The sequence below is a fragment of the Pectinophora gossypiella genome, chromosome 3 (assembly GCF_024362695.1).
Source record: "Pectinophora gossypiella chromosome 3, ilPecGoss1.1, whole genome shotgun sequence".
Lineage (NCBI taxonomy): Eukaryota > Metazoa > Arthropoda > Insecta > Lepidoptera > Gelechiidae > Pectinophora > Pectinophora gossypiella.
The window spans coordinates 4,430,592-4,453,293 of NC_065406.1; the positions used below are offsets into that span (position 1 = coordinate 4,430,592).

A 22,702-nucleotide genomic window follows, 5' to 3' on the forward strand; every position below is an offset into this window, starting at 1 on the left:
CGTAATCCTATTATCCTTCATCCGCAAGAAAAGAAAATAATAGCGATAGTTCTGGGGGATAAAAATGGCCACACCGAAGCAGTTAAGAAAACAATATTGCTATTTGACATTTGTGTGCAAGTGCGCAATTATTTTTACATGCGCAAATGTCAAATTGCGTTAATGCTTTCTTAGATGAACTGCTTCGATGTGGCCTATTTAACCCCCCTGTTCTAGCTAACATACTATCACGCCTGCATCCCCGAAGGGGTAGGTTGCAGTGTATAATAAATATACCGGAATAATAATTAAAAATAATAATTTAAAATTATAGCTTTCAAAAAAATACTTAGTATTTATCTTCTAATATTATTGTTTATTCTATGCTTATAGTGTAATAATAGACTTTAACAACAAAAGCGCCTGGTGATTTTATAACTACAACACTAATGACACTGTGATAGCTATTCAGACTAAAAAGTACTTAAATGCTGCGGTCTGTTGTCCATTTTACCCTAACAAAAATGTCTATGGATGTTCAGGAAAATGTAAATATGATTCTTTAAATTTCTAATTTAAATCTCTAAAATACGCAACCAAAGTGCACCTGAATGAACATAATCAAAACTAGCATAGACTGTAGTGGAAATGAAAATTAGTTTGAAAAATAACGATCTTCTAAAGTGCTTGTTGTAAAGTTTCTATGTCTAATAATCAATTACTAGCCGATTTTTTTTTATATAAAGAGCCATAAAATTCTAAAATAATAAAGTTGTTTTTTTTATCACTGTTAGTCTATTCATTATTACCAGATAATTAATTATAAAACAATTATTCACTTTTGAGAGAGTGAATGGCTATTTTATATCTTTAAGTAAGTACTTAGGTTTAATAAGAAATGATACTATCTATAAAAAGCGAATAAATGAATTATAGAACGGCAACTCTCCGCCACCCACCAGTGGATGAGCTAGGTCCCTTGGATTTTTTCTGGATTGTTAGAATAGTACATTGTCTTTGATGATTATTAAATGAAAGCAATATATAATTTTAATAATTTTATTTGACATATCGTAACTTCCTATTTACATCTTCATCTTATTGGATTTATATTTACACAGGAAACGATATAATTACTGTAATATACATATTTTGTCTGTGTACATACAAATATTCTATGGTAACTAATATCACGCACGAATCTTCTGTACAATATTCAATATTTGGCAACAATGGTAAAGGGTAAACATTAGAAGAAAAAATAATAAACTCGTACATTAATAAAATACAAATGATTTTAGAAATAAATAAGAATATTAAGTTTCGGTGGAGAATTTAGTTTCAATAATTATGTTCTAAGGGAACCCTGGAATATTTATTATAAATGAGTATAAAAAGGGTTTATACAGTTTATATTAACACAAAACGAAAACGATATCTATTAAGTGCACAGTACTCAGTAGGTAACACTGGTAACTATACTGAGATGAAAGTGACTGTTTCATATTTATTAGAAAAAAAATCAAATTAACTGTAATAATAATACATGCCAAACGGACTGAAATATCCGACCAGTTTGGCACTCGCTAGTCCTATCCACTGGTGTTTAAGCGATATTTTCAAGAGTATTTAATTTGAAAATAAAAAAAATATTATCTTGACACTAACTGTTTTAACGTTTTAACAACCGAATTCTATTTTCAAATAATTTTAAATACACAATTTCGTTTTCGCTTTGTTAAGTGTACTCCCACCAATCACGCATGCCCGCAGTGTGGCACGAGTTCAGGGTCCTCGCAAGTTAGGTTTTGGTCGTCGAACACCTTGCCTTCTTCGCAGGTGATCAGTCTAGGCTGACCCTCGACACAAGTGATGAGGCGGTGGCAGTCGCCGGGCACAGGGAACCGCGGGAACGGCCAGAACTTAGCAGATTGCGTGTTTGCCGGTACTTTGGTCGGGCACTTGAAGCCGACGACCGCTGCGGACAATTTGATCGATGAGATAAGTGGATAGGTAGTTTATAATGGCTCACTTTCTTGGAATTATGAACAATAGTTTTGTGATTTTGTTTATTTTATAACTAAGCCTCAATGTGGGTGTAGCTAACTCTCGCAGTGTTTGTTGACAAAATATGTAAGTACATTACGTGCAAGTTTGATTTTGTAATATCAAGGAAACTAATGGGTTTCGGGCGCAAAATATCAGAATTTTATCAAATTTCGGAATGACTGCAGAGTGCAGAGCAAGTATGAGTAGGTACGAAGACTCTCAAATGATCATGCCAACAAAATGATGTTCTTCCGGATTCCAAAGGATTATTCAAAATCAAATGGAATTTGAAAATTACTTAATTACTAGCAAATACGTTAAATTACGGGAGTTGTATAATACAACCTCCTTGACGCAAGGCAACTATTTAATTCGCACGAATGAGTACTTGAGACTCAAAACTAAATGTTACAGAACGACAGCAGGAAATTAAAGGCCTCATTGAAGCAATTCATATCAAAATCAATTGCACAAAATGACAAATTGCAATAATGCTTTTTGAGACAAATTGGTAAAATAAGGCCTTTCTAGACTCACGCTTATAGTACACGAGCCCTTAATGTTTGATTGAAGGTAAGCTTGTGCCTGGTAGTGTGGTGGGTTTATGTTACGTTATGCTAGGAACAAACCTTCAGGGTTGCAGAAGGGCTGCAGCAGATCAGGCCAGTTGCAGCCGTGGGTGCGCTCATCATAAACGAGTCCAGGAGTGCAGGGCTCCTGGTTGGGGATACCGTAGGCGCACTTGACGTAGCTGGTGGAACATTCCGGGCTGTCGGGGTAGATGCCGAACTGGTACTCGCAGCCGGGGGTGGAAAGAGGGGTCACTGGAAATATGATAACAAATGTGTTAAAGCTTGTACCGGTATTCATAAAACACATCTTTAAAAGGAATTCGATTTCAGCATCGTTTGTGTGTTTTTATTAAATGTGCTTCAAATACCCCTTTCTCACAAAAATCACTTTGTGATACGTAGTTTGGTTAGGACATTGCAGGCTGATCACCCGATTGCCCGAAAGCACATCATCCGTGCTTTGGAGGGCACTATTTACGGATTAATTGAGTGATGAAATTAATAAAAGTAAAAACTAGTAATATTTTGGATAGTATTAAAAAAATATAATCAATTTATTAATAGCACCAGGAAATTATTTTCTGTATAGCTAAACTACTAGATATTATCATTATGCTCATTCTTATCGACACACGAAGTGTTTCAGGCCATTCTTGGAAATAATATTTTTAGACAAGAATCTGTGTCAAGATTCAGAACAATAAAAAAAAACAAAAATGTGATTTTAAGACTTTTTACCTTTATTTAGAGCTCCAAGCGCTTTCCATTTACTCAGCTATTAACAGTGTTACTACAAAACAAAGAATAAAAGATAAACTATGTTTAAAATATAATCCGCATACGAAAGAAGTCCCGAATGCCGCGGCGCTACTGTCGCAGATTCTGCATAGAATTATTATGACTTGTCAAGTTAGTTTCATTAAAATCCGCCGACTTCTTTCGTGGCGCGAAATACTATTTCAAACCTAGTTTATTTTTAGTTTGTGTTTTGTAGTAACACTGTAAATGTTTGCTCAGCCGAGAATTGATCCTAAGCGCGACAGGCAGGTGTACCGTTTAAAAGATTCAGTGATCTAAATCAAGTTACTTACAGTCGGCTTTCCTGTGTCCACAGTCGACAGCCCAGTGGTAGTTGCAGTGGTTGTGCACGGCACCTTTGCCGTCAAACAGCAGACCATTCTCGCATGTCTCCACTGTCAGGGTTCCGTTGGTGCATAGGAAGAACTGGTCGCACAGCTCGGGGTGGGCGTAGGCCTGGAAACATATGAGGATGTACGTTAGAACGCTTTTTAGTTTTATTTTTAATATGAAGGGGAAATAAGTGGACATAATTGTTGTTACTGTGTTAAATATAACATAAAATAGCATCATGCCTGCATCCTTTGGGCAGAGGTGTCCAATATACTCATTTTTTTTTCGACTTATTGTAGATTTGCCGCAGATGGCATTAACTACTTGGCCGGAGCAATACACACAAGCACTTCTCTCCAGCTATGTCCAAGTCGCGTGTAATAGGGGGCGAGCTTATTGCCATTAAACCAATCAAGCACAAATCCCGGAAACCACGCGATGAATAATAGCTTTCATTAATACAAGCATACATAAAAAACTCGCGCCCGTAGTCCTGTTTTCACCGTGATAGGCTGGTCATCCCATCACCCCTATAATGGTCCATCAAGTTAAAAAGGACACAATCTTTCTGTCGGTTTTTCCGACATTGTTTACGAAACAGCTGCACGTGTTCTGTTTTTTTTTGTTCACTCCCATCCAGCGTAGAAGTTGTAAGTAATGTAAGTTGATGAACATACGTTTGTAAGTATTGCTTACAGCTGGGTGAGGTGTGGGTACTTAGTTCATCTTGCAATGTACCTTTGACTACCCCAGTTAGGATATTGGCGGGAAGCTTATGTTATGTAAAGCTGCGTTTCCATTGAGGCGGAGCTGGGGGGAGAGGAGCGGAGATGTGCAGGATTCGACCAATTACCGTGAGGGAGAGAATGACAGAGCGTTTTCGTTTTCCGCTCTCTTGAACGCTGTGATTGGTCAAATCCGCACATCTCCGCTCCTCTCCGCCCAGCTCCACGTCAGTGGAAACCCGGCCTAAGTATTGTGCGTCTTACCTGTACTCCATAATGTTCTGGACAGGCAGGAGCATGTTCCAGTAGAATGCCAGCGCTCGCTGCAAACAAAGAAACGGATATGTTTATAACCAAATAATGGTGTAGATGCCGGCGGACAAATATTAGGGACTTCCTCACTTGCTGGTAAACTGTCGGATTGATCTGCTCGATAAGTTCTGGATAGACTAACATACCGTTAGCGGCGACTGATGAAACATTACCTTACATATAGTTTCGTTTGACAACTCCACAAAATATTACTGTCCAGCTGTTTTGTCGTTTGTCCCATACATCAAGTTTCGTATTAATTTAAAACTATATTGACTGAGCGAGTTGCTAAAATAGGTATTTTATTTATTGTTTTATTTTAGGTTATTTGGGAAACAAACAGTTGTGTTCTTTAACAGATTTAAATAAGTACATATAAGTAGCTTAACAACAAAACAGTTTCCACAGATAATTCAGGCAACCTCTATGGAATCATACAATTTGTAATATAAAAAACTGAATAGAGTTATTTTAAAGTTTATAAACAATTCCAAATAATTATCATATTTTTTTAGATTTATTTTTAGACAATATTATGATTTTAACAATTTAATGATTTGGTTTTTATAAGATAGGAGAGAAGTGGAGAAGATATCCACTTCCTCATAACATAGATTATAAGTATTGCATACTCTGGACACCAATATAAAATATATTTATAATATCAAAGCGGCTTTCATAGCGACTGTACGTTTAGTGCAGGAAAGATGTAGCGTTAGTTTACACTATTAGGATTCACACCACTATTTCACTAATTAAGTTCATTATGAAAGTGTTACAAATAAGGAGACAAAGTAATTACAATAAACGATGCAAATATGTATTTAGCGTTGCAACATTGAACGTAGGGTTGACGCGACATACTTGGCCCAAGGTTGCGCTTTCATGCAATTACGGGTTAAGACACGTGAGCCGGAACGGTTGGCCAACCCCTGTCGGTCGTTACCTCCTATTGCTACACGACCTAGGCTTAGCTGATTTCAGCCAAGCCCTCGGTATATTTTGCGTGTTTATGAAACGTCGTGTTAAAGTGAGAATCAAGTATAGAAACCTCACGAAATGATATTTTTGATTTTCGTTTAAGTTTAAAATGTAGATCTCAAAATCTCTAGTAAGTAGGTATTTTTTATGAATTGATTTCTGATTTTTTGTGTTTAATAAATGCCTTTATTCTAGTTTTATATTTTATTGACATATCTTTGTACGAACCTACATTTATACCACGATATTCGTTCATTTTCGTCCAACGGGATGAACGGGCAGTGAAAGGAATAAAAGTGGCCAATGATTAAAATCCGTAACATAAACTAATGATTATATATACGTATTTAAACTAGCACCGTCCTTCACCTAAGTGCAAGAAAGGGATAGAGCTAGTTTTAGTCCTGTCAAATTAAGTTGGTTGCCTAAATCGGCATCAGAATAACAATTAGGTTCTTGTTTTTCTGTCCCGTGAACTACTCCTGAAAATGAATTTACTTTTCGTATCTTATATGTATAAATTTAAGTTACAAGCCAAGTTACCATGATATTTTGAAAAGTGAATAAAAAATAACTAAAAATATAAAAAATATCGTAAAAACGTCTATAGATATATAGATACCAAATCTAAACAATTGGTGAGTTCATCACTCTCTGAACGCCTGGCAAAAGTAAAAGCGAGGTTGATGGTACGTCGGCCGAGATACGACGACGTAGAGGTTATTCTGCAACTGCACGATATGTTTATAACTTTATAAATCTATACTTTTTATTTCGGACTGGGTTTGCAAAAAATATTTGTAAAATCATGACAAAGAGCATTTATTGATTTTTGTTCCTAGTTCAAAATTCAAAAATATCTTTATTCAGTAGATAACATAGTTACACTTTAAATCGTCATTTTTTACATAACGACCGTCTAATCCGCCTAAAACTACTGCAGCTTCTCACAATCTGTACAGTTTTGTCGAGGTATACAAAAAAAATCTCATACTTACTTACTAAAAATTATAACATCTTAACCTAGTCCCAATCCCACTCGTATTTTTAATATAATCAGCGTAAAGCCAAGTGGTGAATACCATTCGAAGAATTCACATAAAAATACCGCATGAAAAAAGTTGCAGAATGGAACTAAATGCTAACTCACTCAGCGTAGGAAATTATACGTGTCGCACTAATGCGATAATGATGCGTACAGTTACGTTACGATTACGATGAGATAACTCATGTTATTCATTACGATACTATAATTATGTACTTACTTTAACATCTGACTCAGAAGTAAGTAATATTGACGCAAAAAGTGTAGATTTTTCAGACGGTAGCTTAGCTTTTTGTAACTAATAATTTGTTTATTCTTATATTGTAGAGTTTATATAATTTCGGCCTCCGTGGCCCAGGGGTTGAGCGTTGTGCTCACGATCCGCAGGTCCCGGGTTCGAATCCCGGTGGGGGCATATCACACAAATCACTTTGTGATCCCTAGGTTAGTTAGGTTTGAACAATAATTATTGCACAGTTATATCAATTATAATTAAAAAAAATATAGCATTATAGGCGTTGTTTTTAGCTAAGGTTTTCATGTGACCTTGCTACAATTTACCGAAAATACGAACCGATCAGAGCTGTTACGAATGATACTTGATAGATATAAATGCACTTAATAAATATATTATATAAGCTTGTTCATGTCTTTATTAAACTTAATGATGATAAAGCGTAAATAGTTAAATATTATACATAAATTTGTTAAATAAAATTTATACAGTGTTTTTTTAACATTCTATAAAAATAAAGGAATTTTCTTAACAAAATCAGATTTTACAAAATCTCCTATCTCCTCTGAACAAAAGTATAATTTTGTTATCGAACACTACTTTAGCGAAAGTAGATCCAACTGGACAACCTTGGTGCGCAAGCGGGCTGCGCGTGAGCCGGTGTCTGCTCCAGATTAGATTGCTTTTATTGATAAATAAGTTATTACATTGTTTAACTAAATGTTGCACTTTCCAGCTTTTACTGTAACATTATGTTACTGTGTTGTTTAACGGTTTAGATAATCGTCAGACACAATTGCATAATAAGCTTTTTTAAATTCAATTACTCTTTGGAAGTGTCAAAAAAAATAAAGTGTCATTTGGCGATCATCGGAGAATACAAACGAATGAAAATCAGATTTAGCTTATCAGAATTTGAATAAAGAACTAAGTACTCCCTTTATTGCCTTTGTTCTCACATGTCTGAGTGTAACTTGCTTTTCTTTTTTTTTTACTTATTGTAGATTTGCCGCAGATGGTATTAACTACTTGGCCGGACAAATGGGGAGCGCTGAAGGCTCTCACCCGGTACAACGTTTAGGACAACAGGCCTGAGAGGAAAAATATTTGAAAGAATTAATTAACCCTAGTGGGTCGAAAGCGATAAGCGCTGATTGAGGCAAGTGTAACTCGCAAAATCGCAGGACTTATGAGGAAAAAACATCTCACTAGTTCTACCGTAGAACTACTCAGTAGAATAAGTGGGAAAAAGGGCTTTATGGTTCGAATAATATTTCGAAAAAAGAAGTGTCCTTTAGAATCGCCGGTCACTTTTAAATGTAATTTTATTTCTAAAATACATGGGAAGCAAATGTCAGGTGATAGGCACTAAGCGGCACTAAGTGGGCAGCAATAATTGAGCACCATTTCAACTTAAAATACGCCGACAAAATACGAGTAAACGGCGATTCTGACGGACACAAATAGAAGCTTTTTGATATTTTGACTTAAATCATTGTAGATTTGTAGACTACTTGGCCGAACAAATGAGGAGTGCTGAGGGCTCTCACGGTAACAAATAGGAGCACTGTGTGATGTTCCATTGTGCTTACGACCTATATCTATTTTGTGGCTTACACCAAACCGATTATAAAAAAAGTGATGTATGAACCTTGTCAATACAGAGTGTTTTGTCAAAAGTGGCTGCAACACACACGTGTCTTCTTATTCTATAGATTGCATAGAGAATAGAGAAATTTGTGCTACTGTTTTGTACTACTAGGGCGGAAAAATATGGCGCGAGGCAGGGTTACGCATGGGCTTTATATTAGGAGCAATCTATCATTTATATAAATAGCATGGTTAAGAACATGGCGGTCTATAGTCTCTACTATAGAATACCATTTGCTTCGATCGTGACACATAAAAAATAACAAAAAAAAAAAAATGAAAAATTACAAAAAATAAGAAATAGGTACTTACCTGTTAAATTAAATCTAATAAATATTTTTTTACTTATTCTTAAACATTTTTGGCTCAAATTACATGTAATAAATATTTTTTTAACTTATTATTAAACATTTTCGGCTCATTTTTAAAACACAATAACATAACAAAGCATGACGCCTCTTGGCATAAATGTGTAGTATATACCCAATCGTCGCGGGCTATGGTTCTTAACCATAAGCAGAGGCTTACCCCGGTGGGAAATAGGCGTGAGTTTATGTATGTACTTATGTAATTTAACCATGTTTAGTGAGACTCCGATCCTGCAGTCAAATTGCTTATTTTGCAGGACATTGCATTTATACTAAGTTATTTAAGGCCTTAATAATAATAAATAAAAACCTAAACAAACTGAACCACTGCATACAACTTTATGAGTATGAATCATGTTTGGATTGCTTAAAGATAATTGATACCTCGTGCTTTCCACGATTTCTGCCCGGTCAATGGCGATGCGAAGAGAGCTGCCTACCCCTTCGGGGATACAGGCGTGATACTATGTTACGTCAAACAGACTAAATAAACCCGCTCAGTAAAAGATGTCAACGTCTTCCGCATTTATTGCGTAACCGCATCGAGATTGCCAACAGGTTTCACCTAGCCCCCAGTGGATCATCACTATGCCAATTGTATAACAAATTTTCATTTATGAAACAAATAAAAGAGAAGGTGCAGGTCGTGTCGTATCGGGAGATGAAGGTTTTGGCGGGAAGAAGAGAGGAATGGCGATTACTCCACCGACAAAATAAAATAAAATAAAATAAACAAGAGCGAAGCTCTTAAATAGAGAGAGATAACAAATTTTATAAATTGTTGGACAAATAAAACACATGGAAGTGTCTTTGTTAGCAATTCCCTTCTCTGCAAATGAACTTCAATCAATAATTGTCGTAAAATTTACCTTTGTTAAATATAATATTATTTTTCGATATTTCCATCCTGTATTTTAAGTAATAAAATAAATAAGTATATTATTATTATTATAATATATATAGCTACAAACCCACTGACTGACTGACTCACTCACTCACTCACTGACATAATTGTTCTCCCAGAAGGAGCGTCGGGGGGTAAAAATGGTGTATGGGGAATGTGATCTGGACCTTCCGGTGAGTATGGGAAAACTTCCAGATCTTGGAAAACTGCTCCGCATCAGGAAGACACCCTACGGCCTGGCGCAACTATCGCACCTAGAACGATTCTTTTTCCACAAAACCTACTTAATTCCTGGTCAAATTCAATCACTGGTGAAAAAAAATCAAAATGGCGGAAAAACAAGATGGCCGCCATACAAAATTTCGTTTTTCCAGAAAATGTCTCGGGGGTAAAATCTGTGTATGGAATTGTAATTGGAACGTCCAGTTGAGTATGGAAATTTTTCTCGATCTTGAAAATCTGCTCCGCATCAGGGAGACCCCCTACGGCCTGGCAAAACTATCGCATCTGGAACTTTTCTGTTTTCACGAAACCTATTTAAATCTTGGTCAAATCCAATCACCGGTGAAAAAAAACCAAAATGGCGGAAAAACAAGATGGCCGCCATACAAAATTTTAGTTTTTCCTGAAAATGCCTCGAGGGTAAAAATGATGTATAGGGATGTGATCGGATCGTCATGTTGAGTATTTCAATACTGCTCGATCTTGAAAAACTGCTCCGCATCAGGGAGACACCCTACGGCCTGGCAAAACTATAAAACCTAGAGCAATTTCTTTTTCGCGAAACATATTTAAATCTTGGTCAAATCCAATCCCCGGTGAAAAAAAACCAAAATGGCGGAAAAACAAGATGGCCGCCATACAAAATTTTGGTTTTTCCCGAAAATGCCTCGGGGGTAAAAATGATGTATGATGAATGTGATCGAAACATCATGTTGAGTATGGAAATACTTTTCGATCTTCGAAAGCTGCTCCGCATCAGGGAGACACCCTACAGCCTGGCGAAACTATCGCACCTAGGACTTTTTTGTTTTCACGATACCTATTTAAATCCTGGTCAAATTTTATTGCCGGTGAAAAAAAAACAAAATGGCGGATAAACATGATGGCCGCCATACAAAATTATCGTTTTTCTCGAAAATGCCTCGGGGTGAATATGATGTAAGAGGGATGAGATCAAAACGTCATATTGAGTATGGAAATACTTCCCGACCTTCAAAAACTGCTCCGCATCAGGGCGGCACCTTACGGCCTGGGAAAACTATCGCTCCTGGAACGATTCTTTTTTCACCAAACCTAATAAAATCTTGGTCAAATTTTATCGCCGGTGAAAAAAAAAACAAAATGGCCGAAAAACAAGATGGCCGCCATACAAATTTTTGTTTGTCCAGAAAATGTCTCGGGTGTAAAAACGATGTAAAGGGGTGTTATCGGAACGTCATCTTGGAAAACTGCTCCGCATCAGGGAGACACCCTACGGCCTGGAAAAACTATAGCACCTAGAACTTTTTTGATTTCACGAGACCTATTTAAGTCTTGGTCAAATTCTATCGCGGTAAAAAAAATGGCGGGAAAACAAAATACGCGAGCAGCTTGCTGCGAGCGAACCACGCGACATCTAGTTATATTATATATAGCTACAAACCCATGTACTGACTGACTCACTGACATAATTGTTCTCCCAGAAGGAGCGTCGGGGGGTAAAAATAATGTATGAGAAAAGTGATCGGGACCTCCCGGTGAGTATGGGAAAACTTCCAGATCTTGGAAAACTGCTCCGCATCAGGGAGATGCCCTACAGTCTGGCGAAACTATCGCACCTGGAACGATTATTTTTTCACAAAACCTATTTAAATCTTGGTCAAATTGTATTGTCGGTGAAAAAAAAACAAAATGGCGGAAAAACAAGATGGCCGCCATACAAAAAAATATTTTTCCAGAAAATGTCTCGAAGGTAAAAACAATGTATGGGGACGTAATGGGAAGATCATGTTGAGAATTTAAGTACTACTCAACCTTCAAAAACTGCTCCTCATCAGAGAGACACCCCACGGCCTGGCGAAACTATGGCACCTGGAACGATTATTTTTTCACAGAACCTATTTAAATCTTGGTCAAATTCTATCGTGATTTTTCCAGAAAATGTCTCGGAGGTAAAAATGATGTATGGGAGGTGTGATCGGAACATCAAGCTTAATATGAAACAACTGCTTGATCTTGAAAAACTGCTCCGCATCAGGGAGACGCCCTACGGCCTGGAAAAACTATCGCACGTGGAACTTTTTAGTTTTCACGATACCCATTTAAATCTTGGTCAAATTTAGTTGCCGGTGAAAAAAAATCAAAATGGCGGAAAATCAAGATGGCCGCCATACAAAATTTTCGTTTTTCCTGAAAATGCCTCGGGGGTAAAAATGATGTACAGGGGTGTGATCGGATCGTCATGTTGAGTATTTCAATACTGCTCGATCTTGAAAAACTGCTCCGCATCAGGGAGACACCCTACGGCCTGGCAAAACTATAAAACCTGGAGCAATAATTTTTTCACGAAACCTATTTAAATCTTGGTCAAATCCAATCGCCGGTGAAAAAAAAACAAAATGGCGGAAAAACAAGATGGCCGCCATACAAATTTTTCGTTTTTCCTGAAAAATGTCTTAGAGGTAAAAACAATGTATAGAGTTGTAATCGGAATGTCATGTTGAGTATGGAAGTACTTCTCGATCTTTGAAATCTGCTCCGCATCAGGGAGACACCTTACGGCCTGGCAAAACTATAGCACCTGGAACGATTATTTTTCTACGAAACCTATTTGAATCTTGGTCAAATTCAATCGCAGGCAGAAAAAAAACAAAATGGCGGAAAAACAAGATGGCCGCCATACAAAATTTTGATTTTCCAGAAAATGTCTCGGGGGTATAAACTGTGTATGGGGATGTCATCGGAACGTCAACTTTAATATAGAATAACTTCTAGATCTTTGAAATCTGCTCCGCATCAGGGAGACAACCTACGGCCTGGCAAAACTATCGGTCTTGGAACATTTTTTTTTTCACCAAACCTATTAAAATCTTAGTCAAATTTTATCGCCGGTGAAAAAAAAAACAAAATGGCCGAAAAACAAGATGGCCGCCATATAAATTTTTGTTTTTACAGAAAATGTCTCAGAGGTAAAATTGATGATCGGAACGTCATCTTGGAAAACTGCTCCGCATCAGGGAGACACCCTACGGCCTGGCAAAACTATAGCACCTAGAACTTTTTTGATTTCACGAGACCTATTTAAGTCTTGGTCAAATTCTATCGCAGTAAAAAATGGCGGAAAAACAAGATGGCTGCCATACAAATTTGTCGTTTTTCCTGAAAATGCCTCGGGGGTAAAAATGATGTATAGGAATGTGATCGGAACGTCATGTCGAGTATGAAAATATGTCTGGGTTTTCGATAGCTGCTCCGCATCAGGGAGACACCCTACGGCCTGGCGAAACTATCGCACCTGGATCTTTTTGGTTTTCATGAAATCTATTTAAATCTTGGTCAAATTTTATCGCAGGTGAAAAAAAAATAAAATGGCTGAAAAACAAGATGGCCGCCATACAATTTTTTAGTTTTTCCTGAAAATGCCTTGGGGGTAAAAATGATGTATGAAGGTTTTTATCGGAACGTCATGTCGAGTATAGAAATACTTCTCGATTTTAGATTACTGCTCCGCATCAGGGAGACACCCTACGGCCTGGGAAAACTATCGCACTTGAACCAATTTTTCTTTCACAAAACCTATTTTTATCTTGGTCAAAATCTAACACCGGTAAAAAAAAACAAAATGGGTGAAAAACAAGATGGCCGCCATACAAATTTTTGTTTTTCCAGAAAATGTTTCGAGTGTAAAAATGATGTGTAGGGGTGTGATCGGAACGTCATCTTGGAAAACTGCTCCGCATCAAGGAGACTCCCTACGGCCTGGCAAAACTATAGCATCTAGAACTTTTTTGATTTCACGAAAACAAGATGGCCGCCATACAAAGCTTCGAACTATTACAGGACACGCGAGCAGCTTGCTGCGAGCGAACCACGCGAAATCTAGTAATTATATAAAAATATAAATTATTGTAATTATTCGTGAAAGTTATGAAATGAACTCACAATATAAAACATTATTTATTGCTGCTAAGTAGTATAATTAACATTTATTCAAGGTAATAAACATAAGACTTAATCACGTTTATTAGAAAATAATAAATTGTTTAGAGTTTTAGAGTTAAGTTTTCTGAAATTTTCTCATTATACCTACGCAATTTGCTTATTTGTTTTTGCGTAAGAACAAACATCAAACAAACCATCTACGAAAAATGGCTAACATGCTTGACTATAATTAGGGACAATGTTCTAAGCACATATCAATTGGTGCATATGACGAAATGCATATTGATATGTGCTTAGAACATTACTCAGAGTTCGTATTTAAAGTTGATTAATTGTCGCTTTGCCAATTAAAGTTAGTGGGTATGACTTTATCATCATCTCGCTCTAATCGGTGTAATATTCTCTATATTTCTCTATCTATTTGACTTCTTTACAAGAAGTTTGCCTTCTCACTTATTTGTTCTTTGACTTCCTTATGAGACATAAGGTTCGCCTTCTATAGCTCTTCTAGGTCTTCCTCATCCTCTCTTTCCTTCTATCTTCCCTTCGTAATTGATGAGTTTATGTATGTATGCCCCAGTACATATTTGCACGTTGTAAACGCTATAATGAACATACCGAGCTAATAGCGTATTGAAGAGTTAATCATTTCCAATCACTTAATCTATCGGAAACCGATATTAAGCCTATGTATGTAGTACAGAGGATATACATCATATTATGTACGTATTTGTAACTCGTATTGAATAAAACATTGAGTATGTAAACTCTCGGTTGTAATCTCTACCGGGGTAGGCGTTACATGAAAATCAGTTTTTGTAGAGTTTTTGGTATATATTTGTGTGTACGGTCACATTAATATATTATACACTTTGGTACCATGTCACATTAACTTTTTTGAAAAATTGAACTGTAAGTCTCACTAAATGCCAAATATGTTAGTGCGACAGAGTCCTAAAGTGGGTACATTATATTGCTCATGACTGTACAATCAAAGAGCAAAAGTACAGTCACTGAGTCCAGCGAATTATTTGTAAACAGTGGTGTAATTATGAACCATTAGTTTTCATAATTATAAAATTTATGTTTTTGTAGGTGTTTTTGGTCTATAACAGAAACAAAATGTAACCAGGAGGTCTTAAGTGCAACCAGTTAATTTATTACTTTGCAAGAAACTGATTAGTCTTTTGCACCTTATCGTATGTCAGCCTCAATATAAGTTTGTTTTTAATTTATGGTATTATTATCGTGACTATAAATAATTATGCATGTTTCTTAAAAAACTGAATTATTAATATTATGAAACGGCTACTGTTACATCATTCCACAGACAATGGAGAGGATTCGGTTAACGCACATTTGAATTTGTAACAAAAAAATATTTAGTTTAATTAACCTTGCATATGCACACATCATTATACTTCCACTTCCTGAGACTAAAAATGATGAGCGTAAGCAAAATAATAAATAAAATAAAAACTAATATTGTTTTTTCTCTGTGTCGTGTGGTCTACCGGCTTGTTTCACAAACGGGGTGCGCCGATTCGAACTCAACGAGAACTCAGCGAGTTCGGTGACTTGCACCAATGAGTTATTAATTTACTTATATTAAGAGCTGTTTTCTCCACCAACCCGCATTGGAGCAGCGTGGTGGAGTATGCTCCATACCCTTGATTGAGGACAGGCCTGTGTCCAGAAGTGGGACATATAGAGGCTGTTTATGTAAGAGCTGTTTTGACTACCACATTTGGCTCGACCATTATTATTGCGTATGGCAGACAAATATCCTGCTTGGATCAAATATCCAGCTTAAACTCCCTTAACCAAGTCTCTGCTACATCCGTCACACAATGCAGCTCGGCTATACCACCTGGGAAACGGTGCAGAGGGCACTCGTTCACTATGTGAGATATGGTTTGGTCCGGGTGACCACATTCACAGTATGGTGACTCCTTTAAGCCCCAATTATATAGGTGATGGTTTGAGTTTCCATAGTCGGTCCTACACCGGTTCAGTCGTGCTCGACCATTATAGACAGCGATACGGCTCAAATATAATAACACCAGAATATATAATAAGTATATGGCTTATCTGAATCAGAGCCGCTTCTCATCATTCAAAAAAGAGCAGTTCGCGCTATTTATAAGCTGCGTTGTCGGGACTCTTTGAGGGAGCTGTTTAAAGAAATAAATATACTGACGGTCGCAAGTCAATATATATATGAAAACATTATGTATGTACGTAAAAATGTATCTCTCCTTCCGAGAAACTGTGAAAGGCATACTTACAATACAAGAAATAAACATAAAATTGCTATTCAAAACTCTAGATTAAGTAAATTAAATTCATCTTTTTTGGGGTTATGTATACGTTTTTACAATAAAATACCAGATAATATTTTAAATTTGTCAGAAAAAAAAATTTAAAGCTCATGTGAAGCTTACTTTATGTAAAAAAGCTTATTATAAGATTAATGTCTACCTAAATGATAAAAATGTCTGGTATTGAATGTGTTCCTCTAGTTATTAAATAACTTGTAATGTATATCCTCATTGGTTTTTAAAAGATGTGTTGCTGTTGCAGTTTCTTGTCATTTCTTCTCCTCAGCCATAACACCTTGCGAAATGACGTAAATTCAAAAATGTTACATTGACCTTCAACAAGTTTATCCATGATAATTACGTTGAATAAATGATTCTGATTTCTGATTTCTCATTCATCTGGTTATTCGAGGCAAACCTACATAAAAGTTACTGAACACAAAATCTCTAATATTTTATTAATAACCTTCAATAATAAAATACAGGGTGTTAGTGACATCGTAACGAAAACTTTGAGGGATAATTAATATCATGATTTTTAATTGATATCATGAGGAACTTTCCGACGGAAAAGTATGGAATTTAAAAAAAAACACAAAAATTTTCCGACAGAAAATTTCACTTGATATTAACTCAAAATCATGGTCTGAGTCATTCCCCTCAGTACTCGCAACGAGTTGACTTGTCCTTTGACAAGTCATTGAAATTTTTGTTTTTTGTCTTTTATTTACCTAAGTCATCCAATGTAAATATAAAATTACACATACAATAGTAACACAGTATAAAGTAGTGGAAAGTACCAATACTACGATGAGATAACATACTGAACGTAACAGATGACAAACACCGCAAGATACTCTTGCGCAACCAAGGAGCGCAGGCTAGAAGATAGAAGGATGCTGTTCTAAGTAAACTTTCCCAGGCGTAATTAGTTTCGCAAATGCTAGTATGTTGTTGTTGAACTTATAACCTATATGCTGTAACGTTCTTGAGGAGATGGGCGTTAGGTACCTTTATTGAGTTAGGTAGAGACATACCTATTGTAGGTTATATTAACGGGATAATTAAATAATAAATCAAATAATTATTGTCAAAATTGTTTATTGAAACCGTTCTGTTCTATGAAAGCGTGACTTACGTCGGGTCCAACTCAGGCTTTTCAATTCAATTCAATTCAAAACAATTTATTTCGGATAATACATCCATAATTTGTTAGTAACAATGCACTTACTTACTAGGTTAGTTAACAATCAAATTAAATATTAAAGTAGTGTTAAAGTAGTGTTTAATCTACTGAATTCAACTTCATGAGCTTGAATTCATGTTTGAATCATAGATAATTGATTCTCAATTTGCTCGTCTTGGCGGGAGCACTTCCGTGCCCCCAGATCAGGTAGTTTCTAGGATTTGCGCCCGGTTAATGGCAAAAGGCTCCCTATTTTATGGGATTTAAACATAGCTGTCGAGAAGTGGGTGTTTTATACACATCTGCCTACCCTTTCGGGTATACAGGCGTGAAGCTATGTTAATATAGTGACACATAAGAAGATTTCTCATCGTCACTCAACATTGATAGTCCTTATGGAATACCAATGATAAAATGTCGGTTTAAACCATTTATTTTTTTGGTAATCATTTAATTAATAAAACATAAATCTGCGTAGAAGTAGTGAATGCAAATATACATTCGGTCACGTAAAAACTCAAATCGTATTTATATTTACTTGTGTCACAGATAAAAACTAAAGTCGCGACAGAGCGCGTTGAACTCTTTTGTATGCTTTGTCTGCGCCAAATCCCACAGAGATTTATAAGGTAAAAACTGGTATATTCAAGTAAGATTATGTCGCGATAAAACATTAGGATATATAGTGCTGACAACTAGCGATAAAAACAAGGTTTATTGGCTTTATAGAGGCCAGTTTATAAGCATAAGTGCAAAACTAAAATTATTGAATTTGATAGGTTATGTTTTCCAATCAAATCAAAATCTTTATTTGTCTGATTTTGATTGGGTATTGATAAATGAACTATTGTTACAGCTTTTTATCAAATTTTCGATACGGATCATCACCTATCATATTAATCTTACAGAAAGCTCGATGAGGTGTAGGTACTTAGTTCATCTTGCGATTGATGTACCTCTTACTATCCCATTGGGATATAGTCTCCTATAATATTTTTTTGGAGTAGATACAATCCAATGTTAAATAAGTTATAAAAGTATTGAGCTTTTAAAAAAGATTAATTCACTAGGTACCCTTGTCAGATAATTATTCACTCCACAATATTTTCAAATGAAGAATTATATAATAGTAACCTTAATGCAACATCAATTTGCACGAGTTAACTTATAGAAGTAAGTACAATAGCCAAACTGTATGACGTATTAGTGCATGGTCTTGAAGGCTTTCATTTCATTGATAGCGGCTCAACGGTAATGAAAGACGGTACCGCTCAAAACCATTTTGCTTTTATGTTCGTAACTATTGCGAAACCTACAAGTAATAAAGCTGTATTATATTACATAGTCAGTGTTATACATTATATTATATTATTTTAATAAGTAGTAGACAATAAATAAACTCTATGACGTATTAGGGTGTGGTGTTGGTTTTAATTTCATTGATAGCCGCTCAACGATAATGAAAGGTTATACCGGTCGCGGCGAACCATTTCGCTTTCAGGTTCGTAACTATTGCGACACATATACAAGTTATAAACCAATGTTATATTGCATAGGTACTGTTATATATTCTATTATATTAAATATTGTAGTGTTTATTGTAGTTCTGTGTATTATATAAGTAATTTATATATTACATAGTAAATAATATGATATATAAAATGTTTATTTTAAAAAATTTGCGATATACGGCCGTTTTCGGAAAAAATCGAATTAAATTGTTAATAGTTAAATAATGAAATTTATGGGATTGTCATAAGGTGACATATACGTAGTTATCACCGGCATTGTCGTTTTTCATTATAGTTTCCAAATCAGTTAACGCCACAAGAGTGATAGCAGGGCAATGTTATCGATGACTTATGTCTTTCCTGCCTCTGACTATTGATACCTACTTATTTATTTATTTTCGTGGGATAAAAAACAACTATATCGTCACTGGAAAGGCAAAATTACTTAAGCGCCAAAAGGCCGTTTCGAAAAACTGCCGTTTAAAGTATTTTTCATAACTTTTTACCCAATCCAATATTATTATTTTTATCCAATTTGGACGACGTCCAAGTAAAACTAGCTATCTTGTTTATATTTTCATTTTCTACATCTAACAATACATAATTATCATAACATGGACTACTTTTTTATGATATTTTGGCGCTTACGTAATTTTGCCTTTCCAGTAACGATATACGACACGTCAACAATAGGTGTAGAATATATCCACATATACAATCATCCACGCTTCCACGTATTAAACGATTACGCGTGTTATGTTAAATATGTTTTATTCGAATTTATTCTCAGAAAAAAATCCACATGTGCAGAACCTTCTCAAGCCGCACTACATTCGGCCGGCGTTTTTAAATGTCTCGCAGGTGTTGGACCTTGAGGCACGAGCTCGTTCCGGCTCCTTTCCAATCATTGCTCAACAACGCAGCAGCGAGGAAATAATCTATTTGCCATAATTGAGCACAAAAGGCTGCCTAATAGGTTAAATATAAGTATACGTAGTATTTAAGGTAGTTTCTTTTTAATAGTGATGCGTGATTGGATTAGGAAGAATCGCGATCAAAATAGATTCGAAAAAACTACTAACTACTACTGAAGTCTAGTTATTTCTGGTGGTAAGAATCCTGTCATCATCATCATTGGCCTTATACATCTGTTTCAGACGATTTATGACGTCATTGCCTCGAAGAAATGCACTTTCTTTCATGGCTGTGCAAGCCAATCCTAGAGCGGCAAACTCTACCGCACACTCTGCAGGAGAAGTCTCCAACTGGTGGATTGTTGTCGGTTTGATGGCGTTTCATTCTCCTGCTCGCCAGTGTGTCAAACCAGGTGTGATCATGAGTGTCGCGTCCATCGAGCACACGCTTCCTCCACAGGTCTCGATCGTCGGCGAGCTCCTCCCATGCCATACAAGAATCCTGTAAGCTGCCATATTTTTCAAGAAATATTTCTAATAAAGAAATCGACACCTTTATATCGACTCACTTTATACATTTTCGAAGTAAATAATTAGTATAGGACATTATGCAAACTTCGATTTTTATATACTTTATATAAAGTAGGTATGCGTTAATATAACCAATGTAGAGATATAGATTTCTGACAAGTTTATATATAGCAACGTGGTTTAAAACATATTGAATGCCTTATTGTAATTTTAGCATAAAATCAAACTAGAATGACACAAAAAGTCATATTAGCAGCTATTGAGAAACATAAAACGAAACATAATAATTATTACCGTCCATTACTGCAAATAAATGGCAGTTTTTATTTTATATTTCATTATTAAATCGCATATTTGTAGATTGGTATTTTAAAATTGCAGCGTTATATTAAAACATTAAGCAAACGTGTTGTTCCAAGTATATATTTAACCCATTTGACCATAAAAATATCTTTATCTTGTTCTGAATACTTATATGTTATATATAGGATGATTGAAAACTGATAAAAGTGGTGGCAATTAGGATAGGTACTTCGTACACCCAAATTATCAAATATAGCGCAATAGTCAAATAGGGCGCATCAGCGTCATGCCGACTAGGAGTCGAAGTGGTCGCTATGGCCGAAATCGGTCGGAGATCATCGTCATCATCAATAGTCAAATATGGCCAGTCTGTTTATATACACATTCTCACAGTTGTAGGCAAAATTGAAATTATTTACTTCGTTTCTAAGTCTGGTTTCTAAAGGCAAACTTGACAAACGTGTTTTAGTTATATAAAATGATAATGTTACCAGATTAAACGGTGTTGTAACTATATTGACAATTACGTGTGTGGTATAGGCATACGAGTATTTAAAGGCAAGTTATAGGCGTAATATTTAATGGTTGTCAGCTTATGCCATTCAGTAAGTATTGGTACTCTTGCATTGTGATGCACGACATATCTAAACGCTAAATTCTAGTTGATATTATTGGACATGATATCAAAATGTTATACCTCTAATTTAAGTGTCCTCTAAAAAGATCGGTTCGTATTCAGATATAGAGTGATTCTAGTGCTGTGATAGCTTCGACTCAAAATCCTTTTGATAAATGCTCTTGTATCTATCCACGCCTCAGACGACCGTATAACCCGTTGGTTCCTGCTACTAGCCGTAAGTGTACCTCCGCCAACTTGCAGTGGAGCAGCGTGGTTGAGTATGGTCTACCCCCTTCGGTCGTTTGAGGGGTAGGGAGGAAGGGAGGGGTATATACCCCATATAAAAGTTATATAAGTTTTCTGTTGTGTGTTGTATATCTATTATTTATTTAATAAGTTTTGTCATTAGTAATACGTTTTTCTAATCAATATAGTTTTCACAGACCCAGGCGTAGGCGCACGTGACGAATGCAAAATGCCAAAAGATTCAGCTATAGATAATAATGTAGTAGGATTTATTATTATTGATACTTGTTAAAGGTATGTGACAAAACCTTACTCTATACGGAATGTTTTTAACATTACTACGTTTCCGTCTATTCAGAAGAATACATGCGGAAGCTGTAGAGATAAGTCAGAAATTATGAAATACCTACCTACCTACCTTACCTTTTAATAACCAACTTCATTGTTTGTTCTCAAAGATACAATCTGCATACAATAATAGACTTATAAAATCAATGTCAAAGCTAAAATATACGAGTAAAATAAGTTAAATATTTGTTGGAGATACAAACCAGTCTGTGTCTAGCGTCATAGCTTTAGCGGTTATAATAAGTCTTTGCCTATGTTATGCCAAGAACATGAAGAAGAAGATAAGTGGAAACATCTCTTATCATCAAGAGGGGTATGAATCATTCCACCAAATTATTACGCTGAGAGTTGGTATACTTAGCTAGTTAATTATCTATTTTTGGTAAAAAATACTAAATACCAAAAAAGTCAAAACAATAATAGATTTCCAATTAAAAAATAAAACTTGAAACATAATCTAGAAAACGTGCCAATTAATTCTTAATCACCGGAAACTGCACCCGACAACCTTCTTAAAACGTATGTAAATAAAGTATAAATTAAAAAGCCTTACCCGAGGCGACGATGGCGAGTAAAACCGCGTACGTAGCACTAGTCATGGTGAAGTCGCGACGTGTACGCGTTGTACG

At 35.9% G+C, this 22,702-nt stretch overlaps 1 protein-coding gene across 1 annotated transcript; it reads right to left on the reverse strand.

The window, feature by feature from the left end:
• Positions 1-1,024: 1,024 nt before the first annotated feature.
• On the reverse strand, positions 1,025-22,702 carry LOC126380909 (protein obstructor-E). The gene is made up of 5 exons (XM_050030488.1): positions 22,627-22,702; positions 4,721-4,779; positions 3,692-3,854; positions 2,658-2,852; positions 1,025-1,957 (listed from the first exon to the last, which is right to left on the reverse strand). Exons 1-5 carry the CDS (start codon positions 22,670-22,672, stop codon positions 1,737-1,739), a joined length of 684 nt encoding a protein of 227 aa, XP_049886445.1. The 5' UTR covers positions 22,673-22,702; the 3' UTR covers positions 1,025-1,736.